The 14,975-nt window shown below is 41.4% G+C and overlaps 1 protein-coding gene across 5 annotated transcripts in view; it reads right to left on the bottom strand.

The window, feature by feature from the left end:
• The window catches only part of ERICH3 (glutamate rich 3), a 66,163-nt gene that overhangs the window by 48,482 nt on the left and 2,706 nt on the right, over positions 1-14,975 (bottom strand). For all 5 annotated transcript variants that reach the window (XM_048861459.2, XM_048861458.2, XM_048861457.2 and 2 more), the window contains exons 2-3: positions 2,694-2,787; positions 794-919 (exon numbers count right to left, since the gene is read on the bottom strand). In XM_048861459.2, the coding sequence (XP_048717416.2) occupies positions 794-919; positions 2,694-2,787 (220 nt within the window). The remainder of the gene's footprint in view (positions 1-793; positions 920-2,693; positions 2,788-14,975) is intronic.

Raw genomic sequence — 14,975 nt, 5'->3', positions numbered from 1 at the left:
ACAGGACTGAAGCAGATGATTCAACGCTTGAAACTACAACTGCAGGCTTGAACAATGAATCGGATTATTTGAATATTCAGATTTAAGAACTGTGTTAATCAGAAAACCATTAATTGAATATTTGTTTAAGAAGCCAAGCTGGGCAACACAAACAAGAATGACGAGGGCAGCTATTTAAATGCCAGGCTCTGCAACCCGCTGGAATTTGCAGCTGAAGCTTGGGATCAGTTTAAGCTCAGAATCTTTAAGGGGATAGTGAGCTGGAGCTAAATGCAACATGATTATGGAGATAATTGTGTTTAAACAAATGTTAGTCATCTTTTTTTCATTTTAGGAAATGGAAATTGAGCTACAGATGGTGAGGGCTGGAGAGTTTCAAAGGGCTGTGCTGTACACAGACCCACCATTCAGAAAAACACAGAAGAGTGTATAACATTATTCAAATTCTCAGCTCTAACAAAAGCTGATAAGTAGCAATACACTGAGGTTACTAGATCTTTTGGCACACAAGAGGTGTTGTGATTTATCTGACCCTTGTGACCTTGGGACTGAGTCTGAGTTCTGAGGTAGCTTCCTCTCCTCTTCACGTGGCTGGCAGACTGTTGAGATTGGGGATGTTCCAAAAACGTTCTCCTGGTTGGAGTCATCAAGAGTGGAGACTCCATGCCCTCCTCTCCACCAAATACCCCTCTTCTCAGGGGCAGCCCCATGGCATACCAGCACTAGTAAACAGCCCCTAGACATGACTTAGGAACTATTCTAAAAGGCTTATACGTGGATAATGTGTTCGTACCTCCATGTCAAGGACCTTGTGAAATATGGCCTGAGCTAGGCATTCCCGTACATATCTTTGGTGATCCTTCCTCATAGCATTTAGCCGATACTCCTTCTCGGATATTATTCTCCCACTTCTTGAGATCTGCCATAAGCAAATAAAATATAAACATAGAGAAAAAGAGAAGAGAGAACAAGGTGTATTCTAAACAAAGCCACGTACAAAAGGAGAGCAAAACTATTTGAATGCATACACCATTTCTGCACCTTTATTATGTGTGCCACGTCCATTAGATACCATAGAGAGACCAGGTGGGTGAGACAGTATGTTCTACTGGACCAACTTCTGTTGGTGAGAGATACAAGCTTTTGAGCTTACACAGAGCTTTTCTTCAGGTCTGAAGGCAGCACAGAGAGGCATGGAGGTCTGAAGAAGAGCTCTGTGTAAGCTCGAAAGCTTGTCTTTCTCACCAACAGAAGTTGGTCCAATAAAAGATATTACCTCACTCACCTTGTCTCTCAATATCCTGGGACCAACCCAGCTACAACAACACCGCATGAAACAATTAGAGACAATAGAGATTGCTGAAAAATAAAATTGAAGGTATTAACCCAATTTTTAATTGGAATTTTATGAATTTAATAACCGACTTTATAGGCAATAGGTTAACTTTGACACTGTTTTTTTAAAAACAAGTCAATCATCTAATAGGGTTTAACTATGACTTACAGATTCTGGGAAGAATAACCAGAAATATGCAACAAAGGCATACTGGATCTATTGTAATCACTCAAAGAAAAGTTCTCCTCACAATAGATTTGAAATACAAGTACAGTGACATGTCTTAATAGCAGCCTTACTGTGTGGTAATGCACTGCCATTCATGTGTGATAATGACTTACTGCAACTCTGCCACAAGCTCAGGGCTGTGCTAAGATTACCCAATGTTTATGTACAGAATTGTTCCATGCCAATAATGGTCTCCAACGCCATGAAGACAGATGACTGATAGGCAATCATGTTTATTATTAAAGGACAATGCCTCCGTTTCAGTTAATAGTTCATCCCGAGCCAGTCAAAGTTCAGGATCCTCAGCATTCAAAAGCAGTTTTATTCTGCTGCTAATGTCACTTGAGGAATTTTCATAACACTAGAAAATCCGAATTGGGTCATTAGGAGGTATGTTTTTTTAATCGCTGTTGGAATTTTTCCTGCTGGAATTCTACCACAGTGTCCTCTCCTCCAGTCTCCAAAAATTGTTAATTTAATCCAATAATATTAAATTGGGAGAAAATGAATGATTTGTATTAAGTTAATACCTATCTTAACTGTGAGAATTGTCTCTCACCCGTGGTATGAACAGAACCAGTTAACGTTGCCTTGTCGCGCACACACCCCCTACCAATAATGAGTTAACACTTTTAGAGCCCAATCACATATGGTGGTGCTGTGCATCTTAAATAAGACTAGCATCCCTCAGCCTCCAATGCTGCAATGTGCTAAGTACCTCCAATAGCGTGCTAACTGCAAATTCATCAACTCCCAGTGAAGTCTTTGATGCCACTTAGCACACTGCAGTATCAGGCCCAGGATTAGCACCTGCCCTCGATGCTCTAGGATTGTCCAGATTTTAGCACCACAGCTCTGTGTTCCACAACCATGCTATATTTACTGGACCCCAAATCCCATAGGGTCCTGCCATATGTGATCGCACTATGATGTTGGATGGTAATGCAATGAACTTACATAGCATCAAAATGTGATCACATTACATCATGCTGGCATGGGATGACACCATGATATGTTTTTGTCTATATGGGCAAATTTTTAAAAGTGGCTACCCTACCTCTGTACTGAAAAGCAAAAATACCCAGCAGTGTGAGGTAAAAGTAACAAAAAGGGAGCCTTTGAAGCCTACCAGCCCTGATCGCTGAAGATGCCGTCTTATCCTTGTATTGCTGAAGTATCCAGCCAAGTGTTTGTCTGTAAGGCTGTTGTAGGTTGCGAGTGACCTGAAACCAATAAATGAAGCCACCATGGAGACATTATGAAAACCCAGAGTTTAGTGTTGAAGTTATACATTATCTACCTAAAATTTAAATGCACAAAGTGCTGTCTTGAAGAAACAATTCAGGCATTTTGTCAGATAAATAACCTTTTCAAATGTGCCATAGAGGTAACATCCCCCTGTTCCATGAGAGATTTAGATCTTCTCCAGAAATCACTCATTCTGTGATACACAGGCCCTTTGTTTGCTCAACATTAAATAAAATATCAACCAGTAAAGACTGTTTCCACTGTGGACCCCAGGCCACAGTTCTTGCTCAGACAAAATTCCCATGAGAGGTCTGCCAGAGTAAGAAATTATTGGATTTATGGTAGCTTAATATCATACCCATAGCACCAATGAACATTCACACATAAGTAATTTGGGGCCAGATTTGGCTGCTTGGAGTTTGAGTACAGCGAGATCGGGTGGGAAGGTATCAATGAGCCAGTTGCAGCTCTCTAATCCCAACATGTCTGGACCCGGTGCAAGCTAGAGTTACAGAGGCACAGTTCTAATTTGCATGAATGGAAGATCAAGCATAGTAGAAATCTGCTTCCTTGCACCCCTCACCTTGTCCCCAGCACACCTCCAACATGCACCCTCCATCCTTTTAGACTGGCACTGGAAGGGGATGGTGCATAAGGCAGCTATGCAGTCTCTGCCCACTTTATGCAACCAGAGTTCACATACACAAGGGGGCCTTCTCTGGCTGATTTAAGTCCTCTTTGTGCTACTTACATAGCCCAAAACGGAGTTAGCAGACCAGAGAATCTGCCTCTTTCAATATATACAATTGAAACAGCAACTTCTAGCCCCACTAAATATAAAGAACATGAGTCTCTTTCTTTCTTTTTCCTCCCGCAACATCAGGCACATAGAGCATCCACCAATTTCGACCATTTATTTCAGATATGTTCAGGCTTCTGTGTATCTTGTTAAGGGATTTGCCTTCTTTTTCTATTGCTCTGTATAACGTTTCTCTAGGTCACCCTCTTTTTCCTCTTTCTAGGTAGTGTCCATATTATCACTACCCAGGAGAGTCATGTCGTTGGCATCCATAAATACTGTTTCTATAACAAACCTTGGACCATTTTTATTTGTGCTGGTTTGAAAATTAACATACAAGTTGTCAGTCCAGGATGCAAATTTATTTTCAAAAAATGGTTGATTAGCTTATGTCTCTACCTTAGCATTCTTCTTGAGTGTTTCTTCTGTAGTTATGAATCCATCTGTCTTTCTACAGCATCTCTAGTTCTAATTCTTCCACTACTGCAATATCTATAGACATAACTTGGGACATTTAGTTTTCTAAACTAAAGGTCACAGTTGTGTGTGTCCAAAAGAAGAGCCCAGCTTTTCTCTTTATTTTAAAACACTTTCTCCACAAGGATTCAGCTAAGTGGTTGTTTCCCAGGAGGAAATGTTGCCAAGCCAGCAGGCTACTTCGTTAATGAGGAAAGGCCTGTTTAAAAGAAATGTGTCCTGCATTTGGCCTTAAAAGTGGCAGAACTCAAGCTCTGTATGGGATGAGATGACTAACTCATGGCAATAGGATTAGTATCTGTCCAACCTATTTTAGGAGCTGTTTTAAAAAAATTCAAATGTACATCAATGCTTCTTTCTAGAATATATTATTTAAACAAGTCACACAGTCCTACATGCCCCATATAAATATGCCTGAATCCATCTGCAAAGAATTTGCACTGCATCATATTCACACATTTCATGACATTACTAGCTCATGATGCTATGGTACTATGCTCTAGTCTGCACTCACTATATGGCAGCTGTTTGTACTGTTTAAAGTGCAGCTGGTAATAGTGAGATTGCTCCTTCTGTCTTCCCCCACTGTAGCTACAGCCCATTACAGAAAATCATTAGATCCACTCTGCAAGGCTGAGACTCTCCAGCTAAATAAGGAAGTCAATTTATTCCACAAGCCACTGAAGAGCTGGTACAAAAGGCCAACGTGCATTATGTGCACACTCATCTCTTATGATTGTTCTATCTGCATGAATCAGAATCTGGACCTGACGCTGTACGGACATCCTGAGAACTGCAGACACATATTTTAAACCAGAACCAGATACTATGAAAGGGAATATTGGGCCTTCCCACTGTCCCCTCCAAAACCTGATATCAAATTTTATTATCATATTTGGAAGATCAGGTTTGTACTCTCCTTGGTCAAGGAATATGTTGCGTGCCCAAGAGGTTGGGCAAGGACCCTCATCTAAGGCCAACACTAATACAGAAGAAGACATGGTGAAAGACTGTCACTAGACTTTCAAGAATGTAAGTGCTACTAGCCTAGAAAGCTCAAGATAAAGAACAGCCCACCCTGAAGTACAATATGAACCTTGCAAGGAAAAAGCAGTTAGATATCCCATCTCTCCTGTGCTGCTCTGTGGCCTTGAGATTTTAAGGAGACCAGCTACCTAAACTGTAAGCTCTTCAGGGCAGAGACTGTGTTTTTGTTCTGTGTTTGTACAGCATTTAGCACAATGGGGCCCTGGTCCATGACTGGAGCTCCTAAATACTGCTGCAATATAAGTAATAACTACATAAGAACATAAGAGCAGCCATATTGGGTCAGACAAATGGTCCAAGCCCGTATCTTGTCTTCAGACAGTGGCCAATGCCAGGTGCTTCAGAGGGAATGAACAGAACAGGAAATCATTGAGTGATTCATCCCCTGCTGTCTACTCCCAGTTTCTGGCAATCAGAGGCTAAGGACAACCAGAGCATGGCGTTGCATCCCTGACCATCTTGGCTAATAACTATTGATGGACCTATCCTCCATAAACATACCTAATTCTTTATTGAACACTGCTATAATTTTGGCCTTCAAAACATCCCCTGGCAATGAGTTCCACCGGTTGACTGTGTTCTGTGAAGTAGTACTTCCTTTTGTTTGTTTTAACTAGTAATAATTACAATAGATGATTACAGAAGCTAACACTGGGATATTTAAAAGACCCAAGGAAGCTGGATAGCCATATCCCAATGAATTTAAATGGGAATTGGGCTCCTAACTCACTTAGACTCCAATGAAAAGCTCAATTTAAATACATATAGTGAACGGTAAGGGTGTACATAATAAACCTCTACACATATTTTAGTGTGTGAGCACTAAGGAATGGAGAATTATTTAGGGTGTAACCAAGCTTAGTGGCATCAGGATAGTAATAATACACAGCATTTATAAGCATACATGATAGTTCTAATATACTAAACTAACATTAATTATAGCTTCCCTAGGAAGAATGGATATGAGAATCATTTTATAGATGGGGAAACTGAGGCAAAGAGATTTGTATAGAGCCACACAATGAGTCAGCAGCAGAGCCATTATTATAATTCAAGACTTCCTGACTCCGAACCTGCACTTACTCATTGATTCCTTATGGGATTAAATATGACAGAAGGAATAAGTAGGCTGAATATCAGGAAAATTATTTTCCTTCCAGAGTGTGGAATAGTAAATAAAGTCCAAGCAGATTTTAGCACACTCTCCCAAGAGAAAAAGGTGGAAAATCCATTACTTGGGACATTTAAAACTAGAACAGCCCAACAAAGAGCTTAAAAATGTACTACAGGGAACAAGACTACGATAGCAGAACAGGGGAGAGCTCAAGCGTCAGGTGCACTGAGCTACACTTGATACACATGAGGAAAAGATGCAAGATGGCTTTGCGTCACCTGTTCTTCCTCCTGTTCTGGGAATGGTTCAGCCCCAGTGCAATGCGAGCAGCTTCATGACTGCTGCTCTAAACTGCACTTGCTTCTAACAGCCCCTTACAGGCCATTGTGCTGGCTCATGATTGATGGAGTGCAAAGTGCTTGGGCTACACTAACTTCTGCCCCAACTCATTCCCTACATAAGTGGTTTGGGGGCAGTGTGTCATAGAGCCCCATTTGGGGCAACTTCAAGTCCCCTTCATGTCCCTAGAGAAGCACAATGGGGGCCCAGTCTGGTCCAGAATCTGTCCAAGATAATTTAACCTAGTAGTTCTCTTCCATCTCTATTTTCTATGTATTAAACATCCTTTTTAATGCACATGACCATCCAGAATAAACAAATGCATGTGTCTCTTGTTTAATAATCAATGAAAAACTGAAAGAACGACAAGTCAAGAAGGATGGTCAGGGAGCCAAGAAATGGGACTTCTGTGCCTGCCTCTATCCCAGACATGTTGGCTGACCTTGGGAAAGTCTCCACTAAATGTAGGCACCTCCATTTTTGGGTGCCCAGTCTGAGATAACTAGGGGCTGATTGTCAAAGGTACTGAGTGCTCACAGCTCCATTAGAACTCAACAGGAGTTGCAGGTGCTCGGAAGTTCTGAAAATCTAACCCAAGGTGTCCCAATTGGGCACCAAAAACTGAGGCATCTATTAGTACATATTTATGAAAATTTAGCACCCTTGTTTCTCAATTCCCCCTTCTGTAAAATGGGACTAGCAATATTTACCTCAACAGAGGTGAAAGGTGAGACTCATTAGTTCATTAACATCTGTGTAGTACGTTGGCAGTCTGATGGAAGACACAGAAGATGTGCAAGGTATTTTGTTACATGATGAATGAGTAATCTGTTGAATAGTTGGGTTTGTTTCAGTCTGAGCTGGTCTGTACATTTTTGCCTGTAACTTTCAATTGGTTTACACAGGCTTCATTTCTATTACACAGTGGTGAAGTACTGTATACAAAAGAGCTCTCAAGGAGATAGGGGAATAAAAATTATCCTAAGAAAAACATGAGGAAGGTAACAGATTTATGTGCAATATATTTTTTGGTTTCACAATAATCTCACAGGTAGCCTACACCAGACAAATTAAACTTTGAGCAAACAATTTAGTTTACCATGTTATGCATGGAGATTAAACACCGGTACTATAGCAACTGTTTTATGTTACTTTCTTTATCCCTTGTTTGCCTTTGCATTTGAAACTGCCGGATTATAGCCAAGTATTGATTTACACAATCAGTTGGCAATGCTGTACCATATTAGTAAAGACAGAAGAGAAACTTAACCCAATATCCTTCCATTAAGTATTTCATGGGTCATATAACAAGTTAGATTACAACTGATCTCTGGGCATGCACCAAACCTAGCTCTTGGTAGAGTTATGTTCTTGAGTCTTCTTTTAATTATGAACAGACAGTTCCTCAGAAATATTGAATTCAAATTCAAAGTTCAATGGGATACTGGAGAGGGGCGGGGGGCAGAGATGTTCTTTTGGGGCCTGATCCAAAGCCCATTGAAAGTGCTGACTTTAAGAGGCTTGGGATCAGGCCCATAGTGCCCACCCAAAGCCTGTGCTTTCTACCCTAATTAGGGTCTGATTTGTAAAAACAAATTAGCACATAACTGACCCATACAGTGTGGTGAGATATCAACTTTAATTCAGATTTGAGTCACATGTATGGAGTATGGGCCTGATTCTACAAAGCCTTGCTCATGAGAGTCATCCAACCTCTGGTAAATACTGAGCTGGTTACATGGCCAAGGGTGGTTTCTATAGCTTACGACTATGCAGAAGTGGGCCATACTAACACTGTGTAGGGGCTGGCCCCAAAGCCCACTGAAATAAATGGGACATCAGTAGGCCTTGGATCAGGCCCTGTTAGCACTCCAAAAGGACTGTGTGCATGCATATCATTCTAATGGAATGTATTCCATGTAAGACCTTAGCCTCTAAATGAAAAGGCACACCATTTATTGAAAGACCTGAACTTCAGACTAGGCTTGTGTTCTCAGGTGCTGAAAGCTACCTATGGCACAGACAGAATGTATTCATTGTTGTGACAAGGGCACCAGCAGCAGTCTTCTCACGTTACCTCTCCCAGACACTCCATGGAGTGCTATTTATCTCCAGCTCATTCACTAATCATATCCAGATATGATTCAGAAAAACGTTTATCGGTTGTGGTGGAAAAAAGCAGGGAAACAGTTACGAAAGATAAAGTAACAATATCGCACCACTGTAGACTTAGGTTAAGATACCAACAAATATTTTATGGTGAGTTATTAATTAGCTTCAGGGCATAAGGCAACCTCTAACTTTGCGGAGTTAGGCTGAAACTTTCCCTGGAAGCAGGTTCTCCCAAGACAAACTACAGTAAGATTTCCTCCTGTGAAGCCCTTTGTATTGGCCACTGTCAGAGACAGGATACTGAATGAGATGGCCCAGTGATCTGATCTAGTATAGCAATTCCTGAGTCCCTGTACTCCTAAATATTGTGGGGAAGGAGACGGTAGTGTGTTTGCTGTTGTTATGTTTTAAAGGCCACATCCCAAAGACCAAGCTATTTAAGAAACTACATATAAATGTCCTCCATAAAGGAGCTTCGGGTGACAAAGTGCATAGGTTAGATGCAGAAAATCGAGCAGAAGTGAACAATCTGTGACAGAGACACAACAAACAAGACAGTATCACTCGTCTTCTGCTACAAGTATATTCACCTAGTTTGTTATTACTATGACTTAAAAAGCTCAAAAGCCCATCTCCTCTTGAAATTTTATGAATAGTTCCCTTTTCTTTGCTATTTCATATGTGCTATGTTACTTGCTATATCTATTTTTTCTCCAGTTCATTGGTCTCACTGTTTCATTCTGTATTTATTTTTGATTTGTAATCTCTCTATTGGCCAAATTAGAATGCCCAAATCCCACATGTCAACATTCAGGTCAGTAGTTAGGCAATTAATGTGTAAATGCCTATTTGGGTGCTGAAAGACAGGAGATGAATATCCTATTAAGGCATCCACGCTAGGAAATTAGACCACCATATATTTGCATTCATTTTTCAGGTATTTACTACAGAAGGCTTAGCTTTGCCATTCCAGAAAGATCCATATAGGTTTTTATCCTGTGTCCAAGAGTAGCCACAATTCAGGCCTCATGCAACCAACACAACCAGGGAAGGAAGCAGCAGAGGATCAGTGCAGGGAAGGTCTTGTGGCCATGCTCCTAATCACTTGGGGCTCCCTGCAAAGCAACATGCTCCAACGAGTAGGACTTCATATCACAGAGGCCATGCGCTATCCCTGCAATTTCCAAGTTCCATTTCCTCCCACTTTGTGTGGCAGCACCTCAGTGACTCCACTGAGAAAAGAACCTTCACAGCTATGAATTTGTCCCTATCTGCCTGCAGAACCACTGAAGTACAGTGGCAAATAGCAGCCAGGCAAATAACTGACAGAGGATGCTGCCTAACAGAAAGGAAATTATGGGTAAATGCACTACAGCCAGCACCTCCTATTTGAAGTACCATGGGAGAGATCTGCACATATTCAGAGTCATCTCTGCTCACTTTGCTGAGCAAGGGTTTTTTTGTTTTCTTTTATTTTACTTGTGATTCTTGTTAGCACTGCAAAATATAAACAGGAGATTGAGCTGGATTCTTTTCTGGCTCATGCATCATGAGTTAACTTGTTAACTAACTTCCAGTTATGGAAGTTATATTATGGAATAATACTCAGGACAAAGAACTTTTTGCTGTGGAGTCACTGAGAGACAGTAAACATGGAAAACCCCTGGCCTACTTTACTGTACTTTTTCAATGTACAAATACAATTTAATGTAAATAGTGTTTTATTTTGCTTATTATAAGGAATTAGAGCTTGTAGAATTTGAAAAAAAAATTTAAAATGTTTAGACAAAAATTTCAAAAAATTCCCAGTGATTCTAGCAATCAATAAATAAGGCATTGATGCTCTCTTGATCTGTTTATTTGATGCAATGTCACTAACTTTATTACACTGTGAAAAATTAACCATGAAGATTTGATGTATCAAAATAATGTTAGAGGTCTACACAGACCTTGTTCACATATACTTTCCAATTAATAAAAATGGTCATAAAAATCATATACTCTCTCCACACTTTTGTATACCTGCGCAGGGACCATACACAATCTGGCCTAGAGTAAACTCAAGAAATTTGCTAAAATGCTCCATTTCCAGCAAAGTTGTTTGAAGGCCGGGGGAAATGCCTATAACAGACAGCTTGGCCTTACATCATCCAGGATATGCATCATTTCATTTGCTTACCACTCACACTTTGGTATCATTTACACGGCTAGGATAATATCTTAACAGCCTGTTAAAGCAAATGAATTACTGTCACTGGAGCCATCTCTCCTTCTTTCCATTAAGTAGTAAATTAATAAAGTACAAATACTCAGACTGGACAAAAGCCTAGAAACCAACACCCACCTTGTCTCTCTAATATCCTGGGACCGACACAGCTACAAGTACATTGTATAAAAACCAACACACAGAATTTTGCCTTTTTTAAAAATTATTTATCAGGCTAACAAAGTTTGCAGCTCTCCAAAATACCCTGCAATAATTCTCTCAGTGGCAGTGGGGACTTAAATTATTCAAATACCAGAGTACTTGCTGCTCATTCATATTGCACATGACTTCAGATAAGTTTCTTTTACTGCCTTGGGGTACTCAATAGAACCATGTCATTTTCACCCAGCCACCCAGCACAGTCTGGTTAAACCACCACACCACTGAGCATTTAGCGAATTAAGGGATTGTTCACTTGGAATATTCTACTGTACAAGGTTTTCATTTGCAACATCAGTGCCAGATATTTTTCAGCAATATCTGGTGTTTACCAGTTTACAATGTATTGTGTACTGTAGAAAGAAAAGGAGTACTTGTGGCACCTTAGAGACTAACCAATTTATTTGAGCATGAACTTTCGTGAGCTACAGCTCACTTCATCAGATGTATACCGTGGAAACTGCAGCAGACTTTATATACACACAGAGAATATGAAACAATACCTCCTCCCACCCCACTGTCCTGCTGGTAATAGCTTATCTAAAGTGATCAACAGGTGGGCCATTTCCAGCACAGAAAACCTGGATTTGTGCTGGAAATGGCCCACCTGTTGATCATTTTAGATAAGCTATTACCAGCAGGACAGTGGGGTGGGAGGAGGTATTGTTTCATATTCTCTGTGTGTATATAAAGTCTGCTGCAGTTTCCACGGTATACATCTGATGAAGTGAGCTGTAGCTCACGAAAGCTCATGCTCAAATAAATTGGTTAGTCTCTAAGGTGCCACAAGTACTCCTTTTCTTTTTGCGAATACAGACTAACACGGCTGTTCCTCTGAAACCTATGTACTGTAGCTCAGAGACAAAAAAACAATGTTGTCTCTGTAGTAATGATTTTATGACCATATGTATTGATTCATAAGTGTATCTGAACAAAGTCTGTGTAGGCCTCTAATGTTATTTTTATAAATCAAATCTCCACCGTTAATTGTTCATGGTGTAATTAAGTTAGTGATATTCCACCAAAGAAACAGACTAAGAGAGCATCAATGCCTTATTTATTGATTGGTAGAGTCACTGGGCATTACAATTCCTGCTTTATATTGTACAATTGCAGTTTATTGCCACTTTTCCACTTAAACCATAATGAGAACAAACAGTTCTAGCCATGATGGAGATGCATTCTCAGCTTTAATAAAAATTTTAATAAGCTATGGAATCTTGCATTATTTCCAGCTGGTGATATATAGGGACTCTCCCCATTCTTATTTATCTTGCAAACAGAAGAAATCTAAGAGAAGTATGTTATCTTTATGCATTAATTATCAGCCACCAACAGCTTACTCTACACTCTGCAACACAAGACAGCCAAATCCTACAGCCCTGACTCCTACAAGAAGTCCCACTGAAGTGATTTGTGAGCTACTTCTTGGGGAGGTCAGGACTTCTCAAGTGAGTAAGGTTTTGTAGAATCAGGCCTGAAATGGAATCTTGTCATCCCCCTAAGGAAGCTCTGCAGCCATCATGTCCCTAGTCGCAATGTCCCTTGGCACAGGAGGCCCTGCCAAACCAGAGGTATGCTTTTGGGGGCTGCTTTTTTGCCGAAGGAAAATCTGATGTTAAATCCCAGCAGCAGAGAATTTCAGAGTCCCAGCTGGGAGTGTCTGCCTGACCTGAGATAATCATGTGCGGCTGAGCCTTATTACCCACACAGAGCTGGGCTACTCTCATCCTACACAGAGAAATAGATTTTGCTGTCTATGAGCCAGGACAAGGCACTCCAGAGTCAGAACAGCTGCCTTGATCATACTGTTGTATATTTAAAGATGGTTATATCGTTTGGTGTTTATGAACTTAAGCTACATGAAGGAAATGTGACCAGTGATTGAGATGGGGTTGGGGTTGGTTTCTATTTTTGGGGTGGGGATCATCTGTTGAAAAAGAATCTTGTGAAATAACTCTGAAACCCCATAGATGAATTGTTATTTTGCTTTGCTGTGGAGATTCTCTCTTCACCTGTCCCTAGCCAAAATGCCCTAAGGCAGTATCTCAGCAGCAGCCTGCTTCAGCGGGCCAGGGTCATAAATGATCTGGAAAAGGGGGAAACAGTGAGATGGCCACACTTGCAAATGATACAAAATTACACAAGATAGTTAAGTCCAAAGCTGATTGTGAAGAGTTACAAAGGGATCTCACTATACTGGGCAACAAAGTTGCAGATTAAATTCAATATTGGTAAGTGTGAAGTAATGCACAGTGGAAAAAAAATAATTCCAACAATATACACACAAAATGATGGGGTCCAAATTAGCTGTTACCACTCAAGACAAAGATCGTAGAGTCATTGTGGATAGATCTCCGAAAATATTCGCTCAATGTGCAACAGCAGTCAAAAAAGCTACCAATGTTAAGAATGATTAGGAAAGGGATAGATAATAAGACAGAAAAAATCATAACACTGCTATATAAATCCATGGTACACCCTCCCCTTGACTACTGTGTGCAGCTCTGATCACCCCATCTCAAAAGAGATATTAGAACTGGAAAAGATGCAGAAAAGGGCAACAAAAATGCAAAAGGGGATGGAACAGCTTCCATACAAGGCGAGATTAAAAAGACTGGGGCTGTTCATCTTAGAAAAAAGAAATGATGGGGGTGGGGGGATATGATAGAAATCTATAAAATCATGAACAATGTTGCTGAGGGGTATACATTTCATCCCTGCCTGGGGAGTAAAACCCTTGTGACTTGCTTCTTTCCCCGTTGTCCTATCTCATGGGGAAGAGCAGCCAACCAGTGCTGTTGCAGGTAGTGCTGTCTCCTGCTCCCATCAGTAGGCAAAGCTGTTCTCACAGGTGGGGGAGTTGGAGGAGACAGCAGAAAGAGTCCAGCAGCTTCTCCCTTCCTGTAAGCCGGGGTGGCCAACCTGAACCTGAGAAGGAGCCAGAATTTACCAAGGTACATTGCCAAAGAGCAACAGTAATAGGTCAGCAGACCTCACATCAGCTCCCCCACCCCGCTTCCAGTGCCTCCCACCCAACAGCAGCCCCCCAATCAGCACTTCCCCCTCCCTTCCTGCACCTCCTGATCAGCTGTTTCGTGGGTGGGGGAGCGAGGAGTGAGGGCACTGTAGGCTCAGCGGAGGGGGCAGAAAGGGGTAGAGTGGGGGTGGGGCCTGTGGCAGAGCCAGGGGTTGAGCAGTGAGCACCCCCCAGCACATTGGAAAGTTAGCGCATGTAGCTCCAGCCCCGGAGTCAGCGCCTATCCAAGGAACCACATATTAACTTCTGAAGAGCCGCATGTGGCTCCGGAGCTATGGGCTGGCCGCCCCTGTTGTAAGCAATAGGTTTGCTCCTCCCACTCTGCTACACCAGGCCTGGGCAGAGGGAGAGGAGACCCAGCTACACCCCACTCACACCAAGAGAGGAGAGTAAAGAACATTAGGAGCTGCGGGAGGAGCAGAGGGGAGGCTAGAGGGAGGGGCGTAGAATTAATGTGGGGGCTGGAGAAGCAGAACAGATGTGATGTTGCTTTTTACTTTTGCAGGAAATGATAGACATCCCACCCCACACACACACTTTTTAAAGACCACTTTAAACACTGGCTGTAACATGTTGGTTTGCTGATCCAAAACCCACCGAAGTCAACTGGCAGGTGGTTAATCACTTTGCCCCAATCCTGCAAATACTTAAACACATGCATACCTTTATTCACATGATAACTCCATGGAGTCAATGTGAAATCAGTGTGACTACTCACATGAGTAAATTTACATACCCTACTTAAATGTTTGCAAGCGCAAGGCAAGGTCTTCAGATCTGATACAAAGCCCACTGATATCCATTGGAGCC

This window comes from Caretta caretta, chromosome 8 (assembly GCF_965140235.1).
Source record: "Caretta caretta isolate rCarCar2 chromosome 8, rCarCar1.hap1, whole genome shotgun sequence".
Classification (NCBI taxonomy): Eukaryota; Metazoa; Chordata; order Testudines; family Cheloniidae; genus Caretta; species Caretta caretta.
This window is presented reverse-complemented; position numbering and strand designations above follow the sequence as displayed.